This window comes from Anabrus simplex, chromosome 1 (genome assembly GCF_040414725.1).
Source record: "Anabrus simplex isolate iqAnaSimp1 chromosome 1, ASM4041472v1, whole genome shotgun sequence".
In the NCBI taxonomy this organism is placed as follows: domain Eukaryota; kingdom Metazoa; phylum Arthropoda; class Insecta; order Orthoptera; family Tettigoniidae; genus Anabrus; species Anabrus simplex.
In genome coordinates, this window is record NC_090265.1 from 225838515 (window position 1) to 225861751 (window position 23237).

The window sequence follows — 23237 nt, forward strand, 5'->3', positions numbered from 1 at the left end:
TGAGGCTGCTTCGCATCTATACCCACAGCCAATAGCAGCACAAGAGAGTCTTCAAAATCCCCCCCCCTCCCTGTATACTCATGCGACTACAACGGTTGTTGAAGCTCCGCGTAAGCGGAAGTTTACACAGGTTATTGTTAAAGTTTTGCCACCCAAACCGACTCCCGGATATGATCGTCTGGGACACATGCAAATTCTGCAACACTATCAAAGTCCTCGGCACGCATCAATGCCAGGTCAGCAACATCCCCCTTCACATCTTCAGCAGATCCCATCTACACCAAGACAACACTTATCACAGCCAGCGGTAAACCCAGCAGCTTTACCCTCTCAAAATGATACGCAAAAAGACCAAGTCATACAATGCTTACGTACGCTAATGTTAGTATTACCACCTTTGCTTAAGGACCAACCGAATATGTTATCCATGACTGGACTATACTGCGACAGCCTCCAGTCCCTATTCACTAAAGACAATTAAGATAATTCAATGGAATGCTAGAAGTATTCGGAATAAATACCATGAACTGCGAATATTGATAAAAGAAACATCACCGGATACAGTACTCTTACAAGAAGCATGGCTTGCGCCCGATAACGTTTTTTCTACACCTTATTACCAAATTGAACGCATAGATGGCCCGGGGTATGATGGAGTAGCGTTTTTAATACATCAATCATTCACATATCAGCTATTTCATCCCAAATGGCAAATACCTAACATATATGTACTTGGTATAATAATTAATAATATACATGTCATCAATATATATTGGCCACCTGATCAATATATAGTACCCGCTCAAAGCCTGAGTTCCAACCAGCATTTATCTCAGGGAGTGTTACGGTCCGAATCTATCGCAACTCATAAAAAATTAAAAAATTATATTGAGATATAAGACCTCAAACTAAATGTAAGGGCGCCATCCAATCGGTACTACAGGGTTGAACGGGACACTCTAATCTTTAACTTTAAGGCTCATCATAAAACACACAAATTATATATATATTCAGATCAAAGGAAATTTATGAAGGCTCCGTCCTAGGAATGGGGACGGATATTTAAACGGTCACCAAGGGTTTACTATTCTACAAGAACAAGAACCTGGAACTGTTTCCTTGCAAATGCTAAAGGAGCATTTTATTTAATTAAACAAAATAATTTTTACACACAATCAAAATCTGTTGACCCTTGATTTGCCGGTAATTTGGCAAATTATTCCTGAAAAATGATTACATAATATTTATCACTTTTGACCACCCTTCCATTTGGGTGGTGGAACCGTTGATATCTGAATGTATCAGATTTACCTTCGTTATCACCATGACCATATTTGGTCGTGGACCAATTACCTGTTGGCTAAGTGGGCGCGATCACATGGACTATGTCATCGCTTCCACTTTGATTGAGATGAGACAAACCCGGGAAACTACAAACTCTCCCCGGGTTCCTAACCAAGATATGCTAATCGTTAGTTGAAGGAAACGACAAAGAGACTCTAACCTAATGGTCCAGATGTAGGGATTTGCCTTCATTTTACAACTATTAACTTAACTTATTATTCACGACAACTTGACATTATTACGTTAATTCGCCAGCTGACTTCCCTAGTATCATTCATCATCAGCATCCGAAATAAAAAAATAAAAATAAAAAAGATTATTATTATTATTATTATTATTATTATTATTATTATTATTATTATTATTATTATTATTATTATTATTATTATTAATAGTGGAGATCGTGATTATCGTAACCCGTAATCATCCTCGCTATAATACTTCAACTTCTCGCTCTTATTATACTCATCTGAAAAATGTAGCTTCCTTTTTATTCTTCTCCTTCTTCAAATATTCTCATTATTATTATTATTATTATTATTATTGTTATTAGTTAAAAATCTCAAATTTTTCATTTCAACTCGCAACATCATTATTATGTCCAAAATATAAAAGGTAAATTCTTCTTCTTCTGCTTCTTCTTCAAATATTTATTATTATTATTATTATTATTATTATTATTATTATTATTATTATTATTAATTAAAAAAATTAATTTCGCTTGTTACCCGGTAGTCCACTCTTAATATGTTTAACGCACAACCCCTTTTACAATTCCGATTTATTTTGGCACTAATCAATACAGACATGATTTACTTGGAATATTATTATTATTATTATTATTAATATTATTATTCTTTCGAGAATCTTTATTTTTATTCCCCATCTTTATAATTTAGTCACATACGTTCTCTCCCAAACAGAAATCACCAAGATCCGAATTCACATCGGTCGGGACATAATAGTGTTCGTACCCGCAACCTTATTTTCGTACTGTCGTTAATTCATGGAGACCATATGCTCCTAAGACAATTCTCAAATCACATAACACCTCGCAGTTGGGCAAATACCTCCAATCTCTGCAAGTGTTAAATTATTCCTTAATTTTCCATTTTGAAGTCCATTTATCCATCGGAACTCTTCAAAACGTTTTCATTAATTAACCCTCGGTGTGTGTACTCTCTTCTGCCACTCATATCACCGGTATAGAAATACAACCTCTATGTAGGCCTTAAGATCTATCTATTTCTTCATCAACATCAGTACAATTCGCTTTCATTTCGGGCCGGATTTCTGCCCCACAAAACTCCAAATCTCAACTTTTGGCTCAAATCACTCTGGGCCTCAAACATAGCGTAACCATATTATCAAAATGCCTATCTCGTTTCTATCAAAATTATTTATAATTATATGGAGTCCAAAAACGTTAAATCAACAATTAGTGTTAAAATCGGATTCAATGCCCAAATTAATTATTCATGTCACATAATATCTCCACATTTAAATTACTTTGATTTGCAATCATTCTATCCAACTGGGCCCGTGCCTTTATTCTCAAAGATTAGTATTAAACACGCCTTTACACATTACTCAATATTAATGTAATACTCCGACACTTCTACCGATTATTATTATTATTTTGTCCACTGGCGAACTTCGCGATATTTACAAACAAATCAATGGACTGCATTCCGTCCCACAACAATTTAAATCACTTGGCAACCCTACCCCTGGATTATCTTAATAATATGCTTTAATAACTATAAAAGTTCCGATAACGGAAAAACACTTTGGAAGCACTTCTAAATGAATATTAACATTACGTGAAACGTGCTCCATATCATATTAAACAACTCAAGCACTTGAATGAACAAATAAACCCTACTCTACTCTATTTAATAATCAAAATTATGATGAGTGCTTGATCTAATTATGTACATATTAATTTGTCCGTTTGTCTATCTTTGAATTTATACGAGCCGAAAACGGCTCGTTTCACAATTAAGTTACATGATAAATTTATATGATTTCCTCCTCCTAACGATAGCAATCTACAAATATTTTAAAAGGTTACTAATCTCTGCCCTTGTAGTCTGCTAAGCCGGACGAGAAGCACAGGCCCCGTCCAGTCTTAGCCCTGCATCCTACTTTTTTCATGCCAGCTTGAAGAAGTAATCCAATGCACTTTTCAGATTTACACATATTCATTTTCAAGATCTAAAATTTTAACATTTTAACAAATTTACACACACTAATATTGTACTGAAACCTTACACTTCTGGCCTTTATCTGACCCGCCTAACTCATACACATATTCTTCATTCCTTCCCCGGCACTAAGTAACTGGTGACACCTCGATATCACATTCGAACGGCCCGGTGCGCACTTGATTTTCCCGTCTCACGTTCGTGTAGCTGACGAGGTATCAGTTTATAATCGACTATTACTGGATGAAATAAACCGAACACTCGTGACCGTTCTCACGTAACGTGCTTCCTAATCTGTTGGTAGAATCTCACACTCCGTAAGTTATGCTTTACTGAGTCCTATAACTATTTGAAACACTTCATACTAGTATACTGCTCAAGACTGTAATATGAGCTACATCACGTCATGAATCACTGTACGATGTAACAATATAATACTTCGAACCCTACTCCACGAGTAAGTACACACACGCACCCCTGGCGTAATCACGGCTCGAACAAATTGTCAGAAGTTGTCGCGCACCCCAGGCGTGGTGTCAGCCCGAACGCTTTGTCAAAAGTAGTTGTCAGTCCTTGTCCACGACCTCATATTTATACTTGTATCCCCTTCTCTTCCGAGTTCACCGGAGGTCATCTTGGGACGCGCAGTCCCGATCTCTTCATACGACACTTTGCGGTTTGGCCCGTGGCTTTAATATATGATCCAATGATGTAATTATATTCTCAAAGGGTCTATACCAATTCTCAACTATTATCGTTCGCTGGTAATCGTTATATTTGCGAATTTAGCTGCCGTATCCCGTCTCGGAATTTCGCGCTCTATTGTGGCGTCCCTGGCCGGTAGCCAATCACCGAATAGCGTCCATGAATTCTCAAAATTACACCATGCAATCTCCCGCAATTATTAACTTTTTATTTTTATAATATAGTAAGGCTCCTAAATTCCACCTTATTCTAAATTGATATCTCACTTCCTTCTATAAATTTAATCCGCAGAGTTAGCCTCGCTAGTGCTTCTTTCAATACGAAGTTGGCGTACCTGCGACTGGTCGATGAAATTTTCTATTGGTCCACATAAACCACGGGACCGGGAAGGCTCATATTTTTTTCTTCAAGTGCCAACCTCGCGTTCAGCTCTTGTTAGTACATGGAGATACCTTGCCATCATTTCTACGAAATCTGTACCCGGCTCTTTGGGCTGTTGCCAATACCTATTCTGCCCGGGGCTATGAAAACTTTCCGCCTACTTGTCAACAACTCGTGCATTTCTCTTTCCCCCTTCGTCACAATTTCTGAGAATTCTAATTCTGCCGTTCATTGTGTTTGATAATCTCAGTGGAGACAATAGTCTGGTGTAGGTTTCACAACATCCTCTCGACCTGGTCTGTATTTATAATATACAAAGTACGATCTTCTCGCTTCTGAAAATGAAATATATATTCCTCCATAAATAATTACAATTGCATGACGCTTATCACACCCCACCAGGGCGCAATATATCATATATACAATGGCAGCAATTTTTTCAACAATTCCATGACACCAACCAGCTACTTATTTTAGGGGACATGAATATTCACCATACCCAATGGGGTTCCCAAGTAGACACACCTAGGGGAACTAACTTCTTAGAGGCAATACAGCGAAGTAACCTAGTCATTTTCATTGATGGGTCACCGACCAGACTAACCCCCCTGGAGCACCTACAAGTGCAGTGGATATTTCATTATGCAGTTACAATATAGCGTCCACAACTACCTGGCGTACATTGTGGGATACCCATAGCAGTGATCATTATCCAATATTTATCACTCAAGGTTCAGGATCTATAACAAAACCCCCATGGTCCAATCAAGTAATGAGTACAACACGCTCTTTACATAAGTTTGATCCCGCGACGTTCAAGATATTTATCCTCAAACAGATTGAAAAACATACAGTCGATGAGTTTAATTACAATAAGCTCTATCAAATTATATATCAATATCTCGAATGTTATCACCCATGTAAACCAACACCCAATGCACACTCCCACAATATTGGTGGCCTCAGATGGTGGGATGATGGATGCCACCACCTAATTCTTAAACGGAAATGCCTTTTTAAAATCTATCGGAAACACTAAACTTAGTGAATTATATTCGCCTGAAACGCCATACTGCTACAATACGTCGCATATTTCATCAAAAAAGACGCAAAGCTTGGAAAGCATTTATCAATTCTTTCCATAAATCTATATCCGTAACAAGATTATGGAACGCGGTTAGAGCACTATCGCGTGTCTCCACACAAATTACTAGACCTTTAATTCAGACAGATATAATGGAACAATTCCTTTACTCATTAACTCCCAATATGGTGGTCCCACAGTTTGTCCCTAACTGTAACGATTCTCCACTATCATCTTCAGTTTTACTACAGAACATCACCCTACGTGAACTTACAGCAACGTGACAAAAATGTAACACATCCACACCTGGTCCGGATTACATTAATTACACGATGATAAAAGCACTCCCCAACCAGGCATTACAAGCACTTGTTAATCACTACAATCACATCCTACAAACCTCTACCCCTCCGGAAGACTGGAATAATTTTTTCTTAATACCTATTCCAAAACCAATCACAAAAATATTCGTGGAATAGTATTAGCATCTTGTATACGCAAAGCCTTTTAAAAAATAATACTACAACGTTTTTATGGTACCTAGAATACCATGACTTAGTTCCCAAATGCCAATATGCCTATTTTAAAGGTCGCAGTTCACAAGACGCCATTAATATACTAATGACTGGCATATTGCTTGCTAAAACACGCAAATATCACACAATTGCAATCTTTCTGGATATACGGGGAGCGCTTGACTTAGTCCCATTGCATATGTTACGGGCCGCATTATCATCCAAAGGCATTCCTACTCCGTTCATCACTCTACTTCGAAACCTCCATACATATAGAACACTTATAATAAAACACCTTGATGCACCACCTATTTCACGTCAAGCTACAGATGGAATTCCACAGGGCGATATTTTTAGTGGCATATTATTTGCCTTGTATCTCTCAAACCTCGAACAACTTGTACTACAATATGCACGTATCTTACTCTATGCTGATGATATAGTCATATATACATCAGAGAAGGATATTAATTGTGCCCGTAATACTATTACTTAAGTAATGCTTGAAGTACAGAACTGTTAAGTGACCATGGTTTCTCACTATCTCCATCTAAGTGTTCAACACTCATTTTTACGCAGAAACGGATCTACAATACTGAACCACTAAAAGTTGCTTCCTATGAGATACCGATAAATACATATCATACATATCTTGGCATCATCCTAGATAATAAACTAAACTTTACTAGACATATCCAATACCTTCGAAATACGGCGACTAATTGTACAAAACTCCTCCAAGCTAAAACGAGAAGATCATGAGGGGCAGATCCTTCAACAGCCAAGACAGTCTACTGCGCTACAATTCGTTCAAGATTAGATTATTGCGCTCATATAATTGATATTGCTCATCCAGCAACACTGAATAAGCTAAATACTGTACAACACCAAGCATTACGTATTTGTTTTGGTGCATTAAAATCTACACCAACGAATGCTCTGCAAGTGGAAACGGGAGAAACAACACTCCATATTCGTCGGCAGTTCTTTACTTCCAAGTACCTACTACGACGTTTAATAACAGCTTGTAATCCTCTTGTACCGAAACTCCAACTACTATATGAAAGATACAATTCATATCATATAAGAGATCAAAGAACCCCTGCACTCATAACTGTATTCCAATATGTATCGACATTAAAATCCAATATCATAAGGTGCGCCAAACCTCCCCATTATACGGTAACGTATGAGGTAGTACAATACTACACAGATACTATCAAAGCTACACCTAATAGTTTTACATTACTGCAGTATAAACCCTCTCTGTTTTCAACAACCTCGAAAAAACTTCGTTTATCATACTCTCAAATTGGACATACTGTAATTTCTATACCAATGGATCTAAGAATTCATGCAGAGTAGGAGCTGCATTTTATTATGAAAGAATACAACACATTGAACTATATAAACTCCATCCGGATTCCTCGATATTTACAGCAGAACTTATAGCGATCAGACAAACATTCCTGTATATAAAAAGTGAAGCAATCCCGAATGCCAATATCGTCACAAATTCTCTATCAGCATTACAATCGATCCAGTCCTCTAAATTCACGCTGAACTGGTATGTTTATAATGTTAAGCAGCTACCATATGACCTCCATAATACTGGTACTCAGAATACACTTATTTGGATTCCAGCGCGTAAAAATATTCCCGGTAATGAAAAAGCGGATTAAGCTGCCAAAGAAGCATCACTACTCAACACCCCTCCAATGACATTTATGACTCCAGTTACCGATCTAATTCCCCTACTAAAGAAACATGAAAAAGCAACATGGCAACAGTTCTGGAATGACACTGCAAGAATAAAAGGGAAATTCTACTACAGAATCCAACCCTCTCTGCCAATCCACCACTGGTATCAACGATCAACTTACACACGGCGTCATATAATAAATATTATTAAGCTACGCTTCAACCATTCGCTTAAGCCAATATATAAGTATCGTTTCCATATTGTCAACCAACCGATATGCCAGTGTGGTTCAAATGAGGCGGATGCAAATCACCTCATTCTCCAGTGTCCGTTATATATTCATGCTCGAACACGATTAATTGCAAGTCTAACATGTTTACGACTACCGCTTCCAACAAGTGTTGATTGTCTTGTTTACAACCCGACACCGGAGGTAATATACATATTAAACAGATTTTTAGATGATACGGAAATCATACTATAAAAATTACATACGGTTCACGTTTCATTCATAGTTGTGTCAATTACGAAGTCTTCACAACACTCCCGGCTATGCCTACTTAAGTTTTGATTAGGTTTTGTTCATATACAATCCACCACTGGTATCAACGATCAACTTACACACGGCGTCATATAATAAATATTATTAAGCTACGTTTCAACCATTCGCTTACGCCAATATATAAGTATCGTTTCCATATTGTCAACCAACCGATATGTCAGTGTGGTTCAAATGAGGCGGATGCAAATCACCTTATTCTCCATTGTCCGTTATATATTCATGCTCGAACACGATTAATTGCAAGTCTAACATGTTTACGACTACCGCTTCCAACAAGTGTTGATTGTCTTGTTTACAACCCGACACCGGAGGTAATATACATATTAAACAGATGTTTAGATAATACGGAAATCATACTATAAAAATTACATACGGTTCACATTTCATTCATAGTTGTGTCAATTACGAAGTCTTCACAACACTCCCGACTATGCCTACTTAAGTTTTGATTAGGTTTTGTTCATATACAACTCTAGCAGAAACTGAGAACAATTTTCGCACTACTACTGTCATTTGTCGACTCTAGCTCATATGTAGGTACGGATTAGGGTAACACGTCGTTCGTAATAATACACGTCCTTGGTAAGCTTTCATTATACATTGAGTAATATCTACATTGCAATCCTCTATTTGTGTTATCCCATCCTTAATACTAGATCCTTAAGTTGTTGTGGTATATTCTCTATCCTTCCCAATTGTAGACCCGTTCTCGTATGTCAAAGTAGAAGACGCCAAGATGGATCACTTCGGCGTGAAGATATAGTACCTTGTGTCCACGTGCTTACTCCCATACCAGTGATCTTTGTACTAAAGTACTTTCTGAATAGTCCTATGGTTCCATTAATACATGATAATAAACAAGAGGTTCACAGTTTCCCCAGCTTTAACACCTGTGAGATAAAGTGTTTATTAGTCACCATAACTAAGTGTTTCTGAGTGTTCGGAAGTGTTTCATTTATAAAGTACCGGTACTGGAACTGGATGTTAGTTAAATACAGAGCCCAACCAAATATCACGAAGAAAAGAAAAAGAAGAATCACGGAACAGCTGATCCAGATCGTGTTTGGAAAAGTTGAAAAAAGAGCGGGTTTTGAGGTGATTTAATTAGTTTTCGACTTAAAATGTCATTCGGTGTTCGGCTGTTGTGCAGTGCACACGTCTCTCTCCGGTCACTGGTGCAGCGGCTTTTTCGTGTCTGTAGATAAGTAGAGTGTTTTGTGTTTGTATCCTAGTAATTCTCTCTTGTAGTTGTTTCGGTGCCAGTATAGTGTAATCACCTTTCGCAGTACTATGTCTGTAGATAGTGGCGGTGGCCCTTTAGGAAAACCTCCTGATATTGGCAATGATGCCATGAGTGAGGACTTCCACATGGACGCTAGTAATACTGATACCCAACGAGACAGTTCTCAAGATACAATACGTGACATGGATCAGCGTCAGCACGTTCCTGTATCTACATATTCTAACACTCATCTTGGCCCCTACATAGTATATGGAGAATCGACCGAATCTCAAAATAAAATAGGACATATTCATCCTATGACTCTGGGTCGGATTTTCTATGACAGGACAATTGGTGAAGTCAAGGCCATCCATAGGAAGGGAAGAAATAGGATCCAAATTACTTTCATGTCTAGTAAGGCTGCAAACGCCTTTCTTTCTCATCCCATTCTTAAGGAAAAGAAATTGAAAGCTTTTATTCCGTCCTCGAATATTCATCGAGTAGGGGTAGTACGGGGAGTACACACTACTATTTCCGAATCCGACATTCTCACCTATTTAGAATTGCCATATCCTGTAGTGAAAGTACAACGTCTAAATAGACGATCATCCAAAGAGGGAAAAACTGAATATTTCCCTACAGGTACTGTGAAGGTTGTATTTGAAAGTCAACAACTTCCGAAAATTGTGTCCATTTTTAAGGTCATTTTAGAGTTTCAGGCCTTTATATTCTCTCCTTGATTATGCAAACGATGTCAGCGGTATGGACATACCGCTACTAATTGTTGTTCCAGGGAGCCGAGATGTGGAAAATGTTCCCTTAATCACTCTACCGAAGATTGCACTCACCAACTAGTTAAATGCGCTAATTGTACAAAAAATCATCCTGCGGTGGCTGAACGTTGTGAAATACACAAACAACAGAAAGAAATCAAACGCATTATGAGTGTTGAAAACAAATCATATTTAGAAGTAAAAAACTATTTTGCCCCATTAGAGTCCATATCCAACCCCCTTATGATGCCACAACATTTCCCTCCTTTACCCAATAGACCTTCCCAATCGGAAGACACTCTCCCTCGAAAGCGTAAATTTACTATGGTGGTTAGTAACCCTCCCCGCCCACCCGTTAAACCAGGTTATGCCAGGGCATCATATCTGAATTTGATAAGTAATCCGAAGGCGGTTCCAGAACATTCTGGCACTCCAGTAATGCGTTTGATACTTGCTACTCCTAACGAGCCTGCATCTACATTACGGAAGTCAAGTCACCAAGGGCAACCTTCGGATTCCCACGCACAAATATCAGCATCTACCTCTGTTATGGCTTTACATTGTAATTCAAATGTTAATTCTAATGAAAAATGTCGAAACGTCTCTAAAATATTTGAAGATTTAATGGAACACATGGGACAAAACGTCCAATGGAAGCATCTGTTAAAGTCATTACATGATGAGGTTCTTCTTTTATTGGGACATTCCACTACTTCCAAGTAAAACATGCGGTTATTGCAATGGAATTGTAGGAGCATATTAAATAAGAAACATGAATTAGTAAGTTTGTTAAATTCTCTTGATCCTGCGGTAATTTTATTGAGCGAAACTTGGTTGAAATCTCATTTTCATTTTCGTATGAAAGATTTTACGGTCCTACGGCATGATGCACCCATCTTGGAGGTACATGCATTTTACTCAAAAAGACATCTACTTTCAGGAAGCCCCATTAAACTATATTATACCGGGAATTCAAGCCCTTGCAGTAAAAATTCAAGATTGGTACGTGGTTTCAATATATTGCCCGCCGTGGATAAAAGGTAATTATGCCCAACGGGACATCTTTTATCGCAATTTTCACAAAAAACACTCTCATAGCTGGTAATTTTAATGCCCACAATCCTCTTTGGGGGAGCATATCTAGCTGCCCCAAAGGGAGGAATATTGAAAAAATCACCGTAAAACAGGAACTGGTTATCCTCAACGACGGTTCTCCTACTCGTCTAACAGCTCCTAACATTAATAAAAGTGCAGCAGATCTCACTATTTGCACAGTTGATTTGGCACACAAAACAAATTGGAATGTAATTTATGATACCCATCAAAGCGACCATTACCCCATTCTAATAGATATAGGCCCACAGGTTCACAGGAATGTCTCTCACTTTACTGCATCCCGTAATCTCCGCTCGTTTGATTCTACACTATTCACGACCTTTCTCGCAGATAAAATACGCTCTATAATTCCAGATCCACATATTCTTGACTATGATCTACGATTATCCTTTATTCATTCTTATTTAAATACCTATCATCCCATTGAACACAAGCAGCTTTTTAAAATGCAGAGCAATTCTATTCGTTGGTGGGATTCCGAATGTGCTTCTTTAGTTAGTCGAAGACAAGCTGCCGTAAAAGCTTATAGAACATATGGCACCTATGATCACTATATCCAATATAAAAAATAGTCGCTTCTATACGGACTATTTTTAATGAAAAACGACGAACAGCGTGGAAGGTATTTGTCACATCTATCAATCGACAAACTCCTATCAAAGATATATGGGCAGCCATCATACATTTAAGTAATGCTCACACAAATTTTGTTTCTCAATCGCACCCTAACAGAATTGCCCAATTTTACCACCACCTAACACCAGATTACGTGGAACCTTCTTATGAATATAGTTTAATACCTGCCTCCGAAAAATTTTCTAGTCTATTACAGAATATCTCCCTCCATGAACTAGATATGGCACTCGAACATCGAAAAGATACTAGTCCAGGCAGAGATTCTATAACTTATAAAATGTAAAAAATATCTACCATCCCACGCTAAGCAAACGCTGCTAAATACATTTAACGCCATACTCGATAGCCATGCAATTCCTGTCGATTGGAACGATTTTCAAATTATACCACTATTAAAAAAAGGTAAACATCCTCAAGACGCAAACGGGAATAGAGGGATCGCTTTGGGTTGCTGCCTTCGTAAAACTTTTCAACGAATCCTCTTGCACCGTCTTCTATGGTGTTTAGAATATTATAATATACTTCCAGTGTATCAGTTTGGGCTTTTGAAAGAACGAAGTACGACAGACGCTCTTAATATATTTTTTACAGACTTATTACTCGCTCGAAGTCGAGGTGACGTTTAGTTACCTTCCTAACTCTCTGACTAACTTTCGAAACATTTTAAAACTGGATTTAACTTGAAAAATATGAAATATCTACATTTACAATGGAAAATCTGAAAATTAATATTCATTAAATAAAATACACACTCGTCGGACCTTGTACTCACACTTACTTGTTACCTGCTTACTTACACATACGTTATTTGAAGGGCGCCAGCTGTCACTCAGTGCAGCAATAATAGAATGAGAATCTTGACTGTCTCTAGGGTGTGGGGTAATAAGCTTACTTTTGACAACTTACCATATAAGTTCTGAGAAAAGGAGATTGGCGTTCGGTTTACCCATTAATTTTGAGGTTAAGATAATTTACTGTCATTGAAATAAAACTATGAATTTGTTTGATAGAACAAAATATATTCTTTAAATAATACATAAAAAATAGTGAGTCTTGTTGCTATAAAACAGATGAGAATATGAAATTATGACATTGCAACTGAAAGAAAGCTAGGCATGAATTTGAATTCTTCTTGACCGGACATTTAACAATTTATACGAAATATTTCCCTCACTGATTCACTTGACTATACCTTCAACACTTTGGGTGTAATTACGACTTAATCCTTTGATCTGGTGTTTACTGTAGATATGTCACGCCTAACTTGGTGATACATCCTTGTGACTGCTTTTTCTCCATATCATCTGACTTCTTTATAAGTCAATATGGCATCCCTCTCTGACTCCATGGTAAGCCCTTGCGTCCGTGTCTTCAACTAAGTGAGCGACCAGCTTTGTCCTCACTCTCTCAATGACCAATAATTAATGGCTCACTGAGTCTTCTCCATCTCTCGTTCACACTCGTTGACTGACCGACTGAGGCCTCTTCATCTCGTAGACTTCTTCACTGTTCAGCTTCCGTTTAACTAATGACTGACGCTACAATATGCACCCACCTTTTATAGACGTTGGTTGACACAGCTACGTAATCTCCAGAAATAACAATGACATACTCCCACAACGCCTCAAACTGTTGCATGTAATGGTGAAATCCCCTGGGGCGGCTGGGTCTCTGAGCGAATTGCTAAAAGCTCACGATGACGTAGCTATGACGTGGCGATGACTTGGCAGAAATGTCAGCAGTACAAAATATAACAACGTCAAATCCACATCGGATACATCGAAACTCTCACTGTACAGGTATTTAATGTTAATCTACATATACGTATATATGCATACACTCAATTACAAATACGCAAGCGACAAGCAATGCATAATCGAATTGAATAATAATTATAACAAAATAATAGCAATAATACGGACATAATAATAATACAGATAAAATAACAAAAATACAGATATCATCTTGTAACGGGATTTGAACCGTTACAGTTTTGACGGCTATATTTCTCGATATAAAAGGAGCATATGATAATGTGGACATCGGAGTACTTCTTGCCAAATTACATAAGTGGCAATTTCCTCTTCCGTTTATTAATATCATGCGGCAATTATTCACTAATCGTCACATTTTTATAAAGAACAATGGCCAGAGTCTCGATTCTAGGTACACTTCCAAAGGTCTCCCACAAGGTGATATTTTGAGCCCTATCTTATATCTGTTATATACCTTTGACTTAGAGCGGGTGATTTCTCAACAGGCTAGAATCCTACAATATGCTGACGATATAGTGATTTATTCCATTAAAGAATCGGCAATTGAATCCCGTACTACCATTGAATGTACACTAACGATCTTCCATAGATGGCTCCTACATCATAATTTAGAAACAGAATATTAAAAATCCTCTGCAATCATTTTTACGAGGAAACGAAATTCTGATCATACGCCAATTACCTTTGGCTCCCATGAGATTAGTATAAAAACTTCGATCAAATATTTAGGAATTAAAATTGATAACAAATTACTCTGGAAAGAACATATCGAATATATTCTTTCCAAATTAGAAACTAAATATCATATCATTAAATCTCTCACTAAGCGCACCTGGGGATCGGATCCATATGTCCTTCTTATGGTATATAAAAATATAATCCGGTCAGTATTCGAATATGGCTGTCACTTTCTTGATATAGCATCTACTAGCCACCTACGCAAACTTGATACCATTCAGTTTAAAATACTCCGCTTAATCATGGGGGCTATGTCTTCCTCCCCAACGAACGCACTTTTAGTTGAAGCATCGGAACCGCCATTAAAGTTTCGACGACGACTACTCGCCAGCAAATATCTTCTAAACAAATTAAATAAATATCGCCACCCAATCCTCCCGAAACTACAGCTATTACACGAATATTATCAAAACCGGAATGTTAATGAAGAACATCAACCGGCTCTATTATGGGCATTTAATCAATTCGGTCACTTTCGTACTAGCATGGTGCAAACATTAAACCACACGAAATACTCTATACCTTTTCGAGCTTGTATATTTAAACCCGACATTCTTCACACTATCTTCGAAAATAGTCCTCCAATACTACGAACAAATAGTCAGGTCACGAACAGTCTATTTCAATTTGCGTTAAGTAGGCTTAACCACGAGCAATATATCACTTTCTACACTGATGGTTCAAAGAATACCGAACTCGATAGCTGTAGTCGCTTAAGTGCGGCCAGTATCCAGTATTCGGGAGATAGTAGGTTCGAACCCCACTATCGGCAGCCCTGAAAATGTTTTTCCGTGGTTTTCCATTTTCACACCAGGCAAATGCTGGGGCTGTACCTTAATTAAGGCCACGGCCGCTTCCTTCCCACTCCTAGCCCTTTCCTGTCCCGTCGTCGCCATAAGACCTATCTGTGTCGGCGCGACGTAAAGCAACTAGCAAAAAGGTTCAAAGAATCTATCCCCAACTGGTGTAGGTGCTGCATTTTACTCCCCCCAACTGGCTGTGAACAAAAAGTACACTCAGCCACACCTAGCTTCTTCTATCACGGCCGAAATATTCGCAATACGCCAGGCTTTATTGTACATAAAATATTCCGGAATATGAAAAGCTCTAATTTGTACTGACTCTTTAAGCACTTTGATGGCTTTAGACAATCCCGAACATACAAATAATTGGTACATTCAAAATTTACGCAAATGAAGTTATGACTTGTCCCTCCGTAATGTTAAGGTATTATTCGCGTGGATTCCGGGCCATTTTGGAATACACGGTAACATCACAGCAGATAACCTAGCTAAAGAGGCAGCCCAGGGTACTGGATTAGACTACTACATCGCAGTTCCACACACAGACTTATGGGAACACTGTCGTCACTTCATCCACGACCAGTGGAGTGCAGAATTGCGCCGAACTTCCCAGTTGAAAGGGAAGCACTTATTCACGCTTATGCCTGGCATTCCTAATAAACCGTGATTCGCTTTTGGTAATTACACTCGGCGTCATATTACTACAATCATACGGCTCCGTCTAAATCATGTCTGTACGCCTGCACATCTCTATTGCCTTAATCTTATCGAAAGTAACTTATGTCCATGCGGACGAGCAGTCGGTACTGTAAATCACATCTTTCTTCAGTGTCAGACATATGAACATCAACGTCACGAATTCATAGCTAAGCTTCTTAACGCGGGTTACCAACTGCGGTTAAATATTTCGTGTTTAGTGTTCCAACCGACTTTTCGCGTTGTAGACTTAATACTCAATTTTTTAGTTACCTGTAACATCCAGCTGTAACCTTTTCCTTTCCTCTAGGTACAGACTTTCACATCCCAACCCCTATTTGTGGTCCGGTCTTGTTTGTTTGTAGTAAGACGTCGTGACAGACCACACAGACATGAAGAATTAGAACCCTGTGTCCCAGTGTTTTTGTGTTATGCCCTGATAGTTTAGCCTAAATAAAATTGGTATTTTCCTAAGTTTCATCATTACCTTCTGTAATTAGCTTCATTACATAGCTAACCCTACTCTCTCGTAGTGTACTAAATTCTTCTAACGTTGGCATCTCTCCCAGACATTAATAGGGATGTACTGAAACACTACCGATAGATGTCTCACGTGTAGTACCCGGTATGCGCTTGTCGACCGTGATGTGTTTATATGTGTTTTTAATGGAAGTTACCTAGTTAAATGCTAAAGTTAAAAGATTTAATATATCGTTACGACAACAAAGACGACGAGAAAATTGTGATGCCTGAAAATTGCTGTGTCCCAATGTCCCAAAATCAAGGTCGACCGTATTCCTACCATCAATTTCCTAAGCAAGAGGCTTTCCGTAAAAAGTGGTTGCATGCGATTCGTAGGCAAGACCTGCGAAATAAAAATATGACTCCTAATATCAAAGTCTGCTCGAAACATTTTACAGTTGAAGATTATGTCATTTCTGAAACTGGCAAGTAAGCTAATTAGTACTAATTGAGAAATAATTTTATAATAATTCTTAAAAGTTAATATGACCTATTTCAATAATTTTAGGCGAAAGACGAAGACTTAAGGAGAACGCTGTACCTTCGATATTTTCATTGTGTGGCACCGTTACCTTGGCAATAACTCCGAGAGCAAGAAGATATAGAAGTAGGAAAACAGCCATAACACCGTGTGCGGTACGGTACCCTGAATCACACAGTGACCTATAATTTGACACTGGAGCACCATCAATTTCAGACTTCCTGAACAGGAAATAACTCATTACTTCCAAATTTGAAATTTTTATACCGGTATTTGTCTTATGGTCCGAAACAAGATCCTGAAACTCGTGCGCTACACGGAATGGAAGTTCAGTCGTACTGGATGTAGCCCCAGGCACTGCTGTCACACCAATGTCGTGCCTTATGTACGCCTATAACCGGCAAAGAAAAGAAAAAAATACCGTATTAGGAATGTTTTCAAAATGCTATTTGTACTTTAAAAATTCAATCTAAAAAAAACGCTAAAAGAAGGAGTTGCTGCATGTATTCCTTACTGGTACCTTTCAATCAACTCTTGCATTTTTCCGGATACTTTTTCGCCCCTTTTCTTTAATTCTGCTTCCAAGTCCGCAATCGCCATTGCACCTATACCATTTCCCGTCTTGTAGAAAACATTGGCAGAATATGGTAACTCCATTTTAGTGCATTTAAAGCAAAAGTTTCGTTTCGATGATCGCAAATGTTGGAATACTCCATATAAGTCTCATGTAAAACAACCGAGCAGCGGAAAGCGCATACCGGGTATTACCATTACGCTGCCTAGCGGACAAGTTTTGCGTGATACATCCCTATTAACCCGCAAACCAGTGACTGGACGTAGCGTCTTACGACAATGTCCAACAACTAACCAAGAAGAAGAAGAAGAAGAAGAAGAAGGAGAAAACTTAAAATGAGTGATATCCCCACTAAGAAAGTGAGAGGGCCGAATTTTTCATTAAATGATAGTGCCCTCTTACTTAATATAGTTGAGGGATACATGCATATTATCGAAAATTTAAAAAAACAGATGCTGTGTGGGCAAAACAAAAAGAGACGGCTTGGAAGGAAATTGCTTCTGATTTCAACGAAGCCAGTTGCAAATGTTCCAGGACACCACAGCAGCTGAAAATTGCGTATGAAAATTTTAAAAGAAGAGCAAAGAAACAGGCTGCAGATGGTAAGGTAAGTTTAAGTTTTATCATGTTGTTGGTTAATTAATTCAAATTTTGAGTGTACAGAAGTTTGAGTGTATCTGGCACAGGTAAGTACCAATACTTAGGCCTATTTCAAGGAATCTCATTTGCGATAATTTGTTAAAATCTTGGAAAACATAATGAGCAATTGAAACATTACTTCAGCAATTCTCTTATTACCTTTCCAGGTTGAACTCTACAAAACTGGTGGCGGGACATTCAGAAAAAGCTTGGATGCAGATGGGGAGAGACTGGTATCCAGGCTAAACTTCCATTTTGCGCCGTTGACCAATCCCTGTGATAGCGATGGCCAGTATCAGGTGTTTGAAGGAAGTTCTGAGGATACTTCCAATCTTGAGGCAAGTATAAATAAACTTTGCATAATTTAGGTTGTAAAATATATGTACCTATCTACATTAGCCTACTTGTCAATGAGTACAAAAGGATCACGGGTAGATGGTTAATAAGACCCTCTGAAGCGTAAATTACATCATAGCAAAAAGCAAACAATGGAAATCTTCCCAGAAGCAAAAAGAGAGAGATATTTCCTTTCTAACTAAGTTACTGTACTGGTAAAATAAAAAGTCCTTTACAGCCACTCATTCCCTCTGAGGACTGTTTGATGAACACCCCTGACATGTCATATCATTGTTTTTGTCACTATCCAATACATACATAGACTAATAATTAAAAAAGTCCTAAACGATATAGGCCAATGACAGAAACAAAATCAGTGTTAGACAAAAATTTATTTTTGTCACTGGCCACAAACCATAAAAGGGAAGCTGTAGCCCTATTTGTTGAAAGACAGTCTATGTCCCATACACCCTTACCTGTTTCTCCCCTACACAACTTCTGGAGTTGTGCAACTGGCAACAGTTCATTGCAAGTAAGCCGAAGTGAGTGCTGCATGTGGAGCATCTCACTAGCAACAAGACAGTATGTTGGAGAGAGATGCCTGTGCTGCACGTCTAACAACTAGCCTCCAGGAGTCTTATTTTTTTATATTAGGCCTATATAGTTTGCAAGATAAAAATATGTAGGAAAGTCTATATTTTAAATGCTGAATATACATTTTTAAAACTTTAGGCCTATAATAATCATGTACCTTAGCATGTATTGCCTGGCTGCACTGAATTCTTAGATATTAAATATTTTTGTGGTTTATTTCCATAATGATCACATTTGGAGAGAATGGAGCTCTATTTTTCAGTACCGAGCTCAATAGCTGCAGTCGCTTAAGTGCGGCCAGTGTCCAGTATTTGGGAGATAGTGGGTTTGAACCGTACTGTCAGCAGCCCTGAAGATGGTTTTCTGCAGTTTCCCATTTTCACACCAGGCATATGCTGGTGCTGTACCTTAATTAAGGCCATGGCCGCTTCCTTCCACTCCTAGCCCCTTTCTGTCCCATCGTCGCCATAAGACCTGTCTGTGTCGGTGCGACGTAAAGCAACTTGTAAAAAATATATATATATTTCAGGAACTTACAGTATTTTCATGGAAAATAACATCAGATATTTCTATTTTCAGTATACAGTATATACATTAAATATTTTCTAATAATGGATCTTAATGATAGTTTGTGTTTCTTTGTGATTAACAAACAAAGATCATCTGTAATACAAGAAACAACTTGGACAAAAATGCAAATGCATGCATGACTGGATGGAGTAAAATTAACCAAGTAATAATACTGTATCAGTAAGGAATCTCGCTTGACTGTTCCAGAATTGCTGATATTTTGAGATTTAAAACATGCTTTTGCTCATAAATTAAAGATAATATCAGCTTTTGGTACCACAGGGCATGACTTTGTACTAAACTAGTGCCGACAGCATACATACAGTCAAACATGCAAGAAAGAACCAGTGCACACATGTGATGCATAACTATTCTTTTGAGCATATACACAGGTTTCAGTGTGGTATGTGATGACCATGCGCATAGATACTGTACATACAGTACAATGGGTAGACATATTGTGGATCAGGTTGTCAAGCAGCGGTTGGGAGATGGTCTCTCAATATTGCACCAGTGCCTGTCATAGCTCCATAAGATTTGTGGGAGGGAAAACATGCACCCACACATCGACAGAGAGCATTTCAGGCATGCTCGATGAGGTTTAGAATATGGGAATGGGTAGGCCAGGCCATTCATCTGGTGTCTTCTGTTTCATGGTTGATCGCAGCCCAATGTTGTTGTGCATTGTCATCTATCGGTAGGAACGTGGGACCCACTGCACCCCTTAAAAGGCAGATGTAATTTTGCAGATTGACATCCTGGTATAACAGATGTGTTGCAGTTCCCTGCATAATGCTGCTTATATCAGGTAGATACCTCGTTCATATTTCACGCCAGATGACTGCATGACAAAAATCACTCTTGAGAGTATACTTGGAGTAGTCAGTGAAGTGAACCTGGGTCCACTCTATACCAGGCATTACAGGCTCCTCTGTGGGCATTGGTCAGTGGAATGCAAATTGTAGGCCTCCATGCCCGTTGAGTCATCTGTACACTGTGTGTCCAGGAAGACCTGTTCCAGTGGCAGCAACAAGGTGCCCTTGCAGTACTCATGCATTTATGGTGAGATACCTTTCTTGTACAATGTAGATGTTCTCTGCTGTATTGCCAAGATATATTTTATGCCTGGTGAGATGACATTTCATGGCATATGTAGCTACCATGGTACGCCCTTCTGTATTTGGCCAGCCACTAGTTCCTTCTCTATCCTGCCCCTCATTATATCATCATTATGTGAGTTTTGAGCCATTTCCAACTCACAATCACCACTGACAGCAGAACCACACCTGTGAGTCATTGGTCCAGTTACAATGCTACCACCCATTTGACCAAGATCACAGTTACTGAAAGGTGTTTGGTACAGTTATTTCAAGCCACAACATGCACACTAAAGTTTTGTTTGCACCTGGTTCAGAATTAACCTTAATTTATGAGCACATGTGTAAGGCATAAACATTATTTCTATCCATATAGCTAGGCTTGTTTTTTGAAAATTCTAAAAGCTTGCAGCCTACCAGTGCAAGCAAGTCTTTTCATCTTGTACTGCAGTAATGAACAGTATATCTGAGTTTTATAACATTACACATTGTTTTGAACATGTAGGTGTTTGCACGGTTCATTTTATTTGAATTTTGCTAGGTATCCAACTTAATGGCTAGTTACTGCAAAATTTATAAAAATTCTGCTGGGAAGTATTACCTCATAATTCTGTGCCATATGTTGTGGGGAAATAGATCACTCTTGCAGTGCTGACAGGACCTATTTAACCACTATTCTGAAGATAAAGAGTCCCTTACTGCTTATGTGAACTAATTTCTCTGTATGTTTCTTCAGAGTAAATGTTCATCTATTCTCATTGATTGCATCCTCTCCACTGCAAAAGTGCAGTTCAAAGTCAGTAAACATGACTTTCTCTCTTGTGTGCTATCTCAACATAATAAAATACACAACATGATAAGGACTTCATTCAAATCAAAAGTAATTTTAATTTAACATCAAAAATAGTTATGAATATTACTGGTTTTGAAGGAGAGAGTATCCTTTCATAATTACATAACAGTAACAGGATATAAAAGTGATGTGGTGATAACCTAAAATTGAATAAATAACCAATGAAAGGAAGAGTGTATACATAAGAATATTGAAAAAATGTAACTGAATTATTTACTTGCAAAATGTAAGACAGTGTACTATGGTACAGTCTACAATTTGTGTGAATATAAACAAGTTGGCAAACAAAACAAAGTTACAGATAGTTGAACTGCAGTGCCTGGTAAACTGATTGATGAAGTTCAGTGGTATCTTTTCACAGTGTAATGGAGTTTGACCTAGAGAATATTAACTTATTTCAGTTTAAGTTTTAAAAAATCTATAGGTGCCTTTTGCCCTGAGAATCACAACCTGTGTGAGCATCAGAATCTGGATGCATTACATGCTGTAGAAAACCTTCACTTCCTGCAAAACATACATAGGAAGAATGCAGAGTGCTGATGGTTTGGAAGGGAGCCTGACATATAGGAGAGTAATATTAAGGAGAATGCAGAAATAAAGAAATAAATTTAGATTTTAGTTGTTACCTCAAACTAATTTCAAATATATTATCTCAAATAATGACAAACTATTCTATTGAAAGTTTTGACATCTAATTAATGGAATGTATCTCTTCATTACAGGATACGCAGGAAACCTTGTTAGATGTTTCCGTCCCTGACGTGACACATCTCACTGCAACTGCTGGCTGTGATGATTCTGCAGATCACGCAGAAGGTGAAGTTTCACCTGTTCTCTTGTCTTCGTCTCCTGCAAATAAAAATTCACAGTCAGCAGTTCAACATCCGCATGCGGTGCCACAAATTGTGAGAGGAGGCAGAATATCCAGATCCAACTCGTGTTTCTCCCGAGCATGTACGGCACAAAACGAGGAACAGGCTGGGAGACTACACTGCCAGCAAAACAAATTTCACTGATTTTAGACGCCAACTCTTACTGGAAAAGCAGGAGTTGGAGATGGATATTTTATGCACAAATCTTCAGGTGTCAAAAACAGAATTGGAAATAAATAGAGCCATTTTAAATAGAGAAAGTAATAAATAACTTCCATTTCAGTGAAAGAATGTGTTAAACTTTATTTACCTTTCTGCCACTTCCATAAAATGTGTATTTATGAGTGCAGCTCTGACTGCATTTCTCCCATTTCCTTTTCCTCCTGCAAGTAGTTCACCCTCATCTGCCTCTGGGTACATTCTTGCAATTATATCTTCAT

The 23237-nt window shown here is 38.2% G+C and overlaps 1 protein-coding gene and 1 long non-coding RNA gene across 2 annotated transcripts in view; one reads left to right on the forward strand and one right to left on the reverse strand.

Annotated features, from left to right (window-relative positions):
* The first annotated feature begins 18258 nt into the window (after positions 1-18258).
* On the forward strand, positions 18259-22775 carry LOC137503385 (uncharacterized). The gene is made up of 3 exons (XR_011019113.1): positions 18259-18443; positions 18643-18813; positions 22648-22775. It is a non-coding gene; the product is annotated as an uncharacterized lncRNA (long non-coding RNA).
* LOC136864279 (gastrula zinc finger protein XlCGF57.1) overlaps positions 22632-23237 on the reverse strand; it is a 231976-nt gene continuing 231370 nt past the window's right edge. The window contains exon 6 of the mRNA XM_067141109.2: positions 22632-22774. Coding sequence (XP_066997210.1) covers positions 22750-22774 — 25 coding nt within the window. The 3' untranslated portion in view covers positions 22632-22749. The remainder of the gene's footprint in view (positions 22775-23237) is intronic.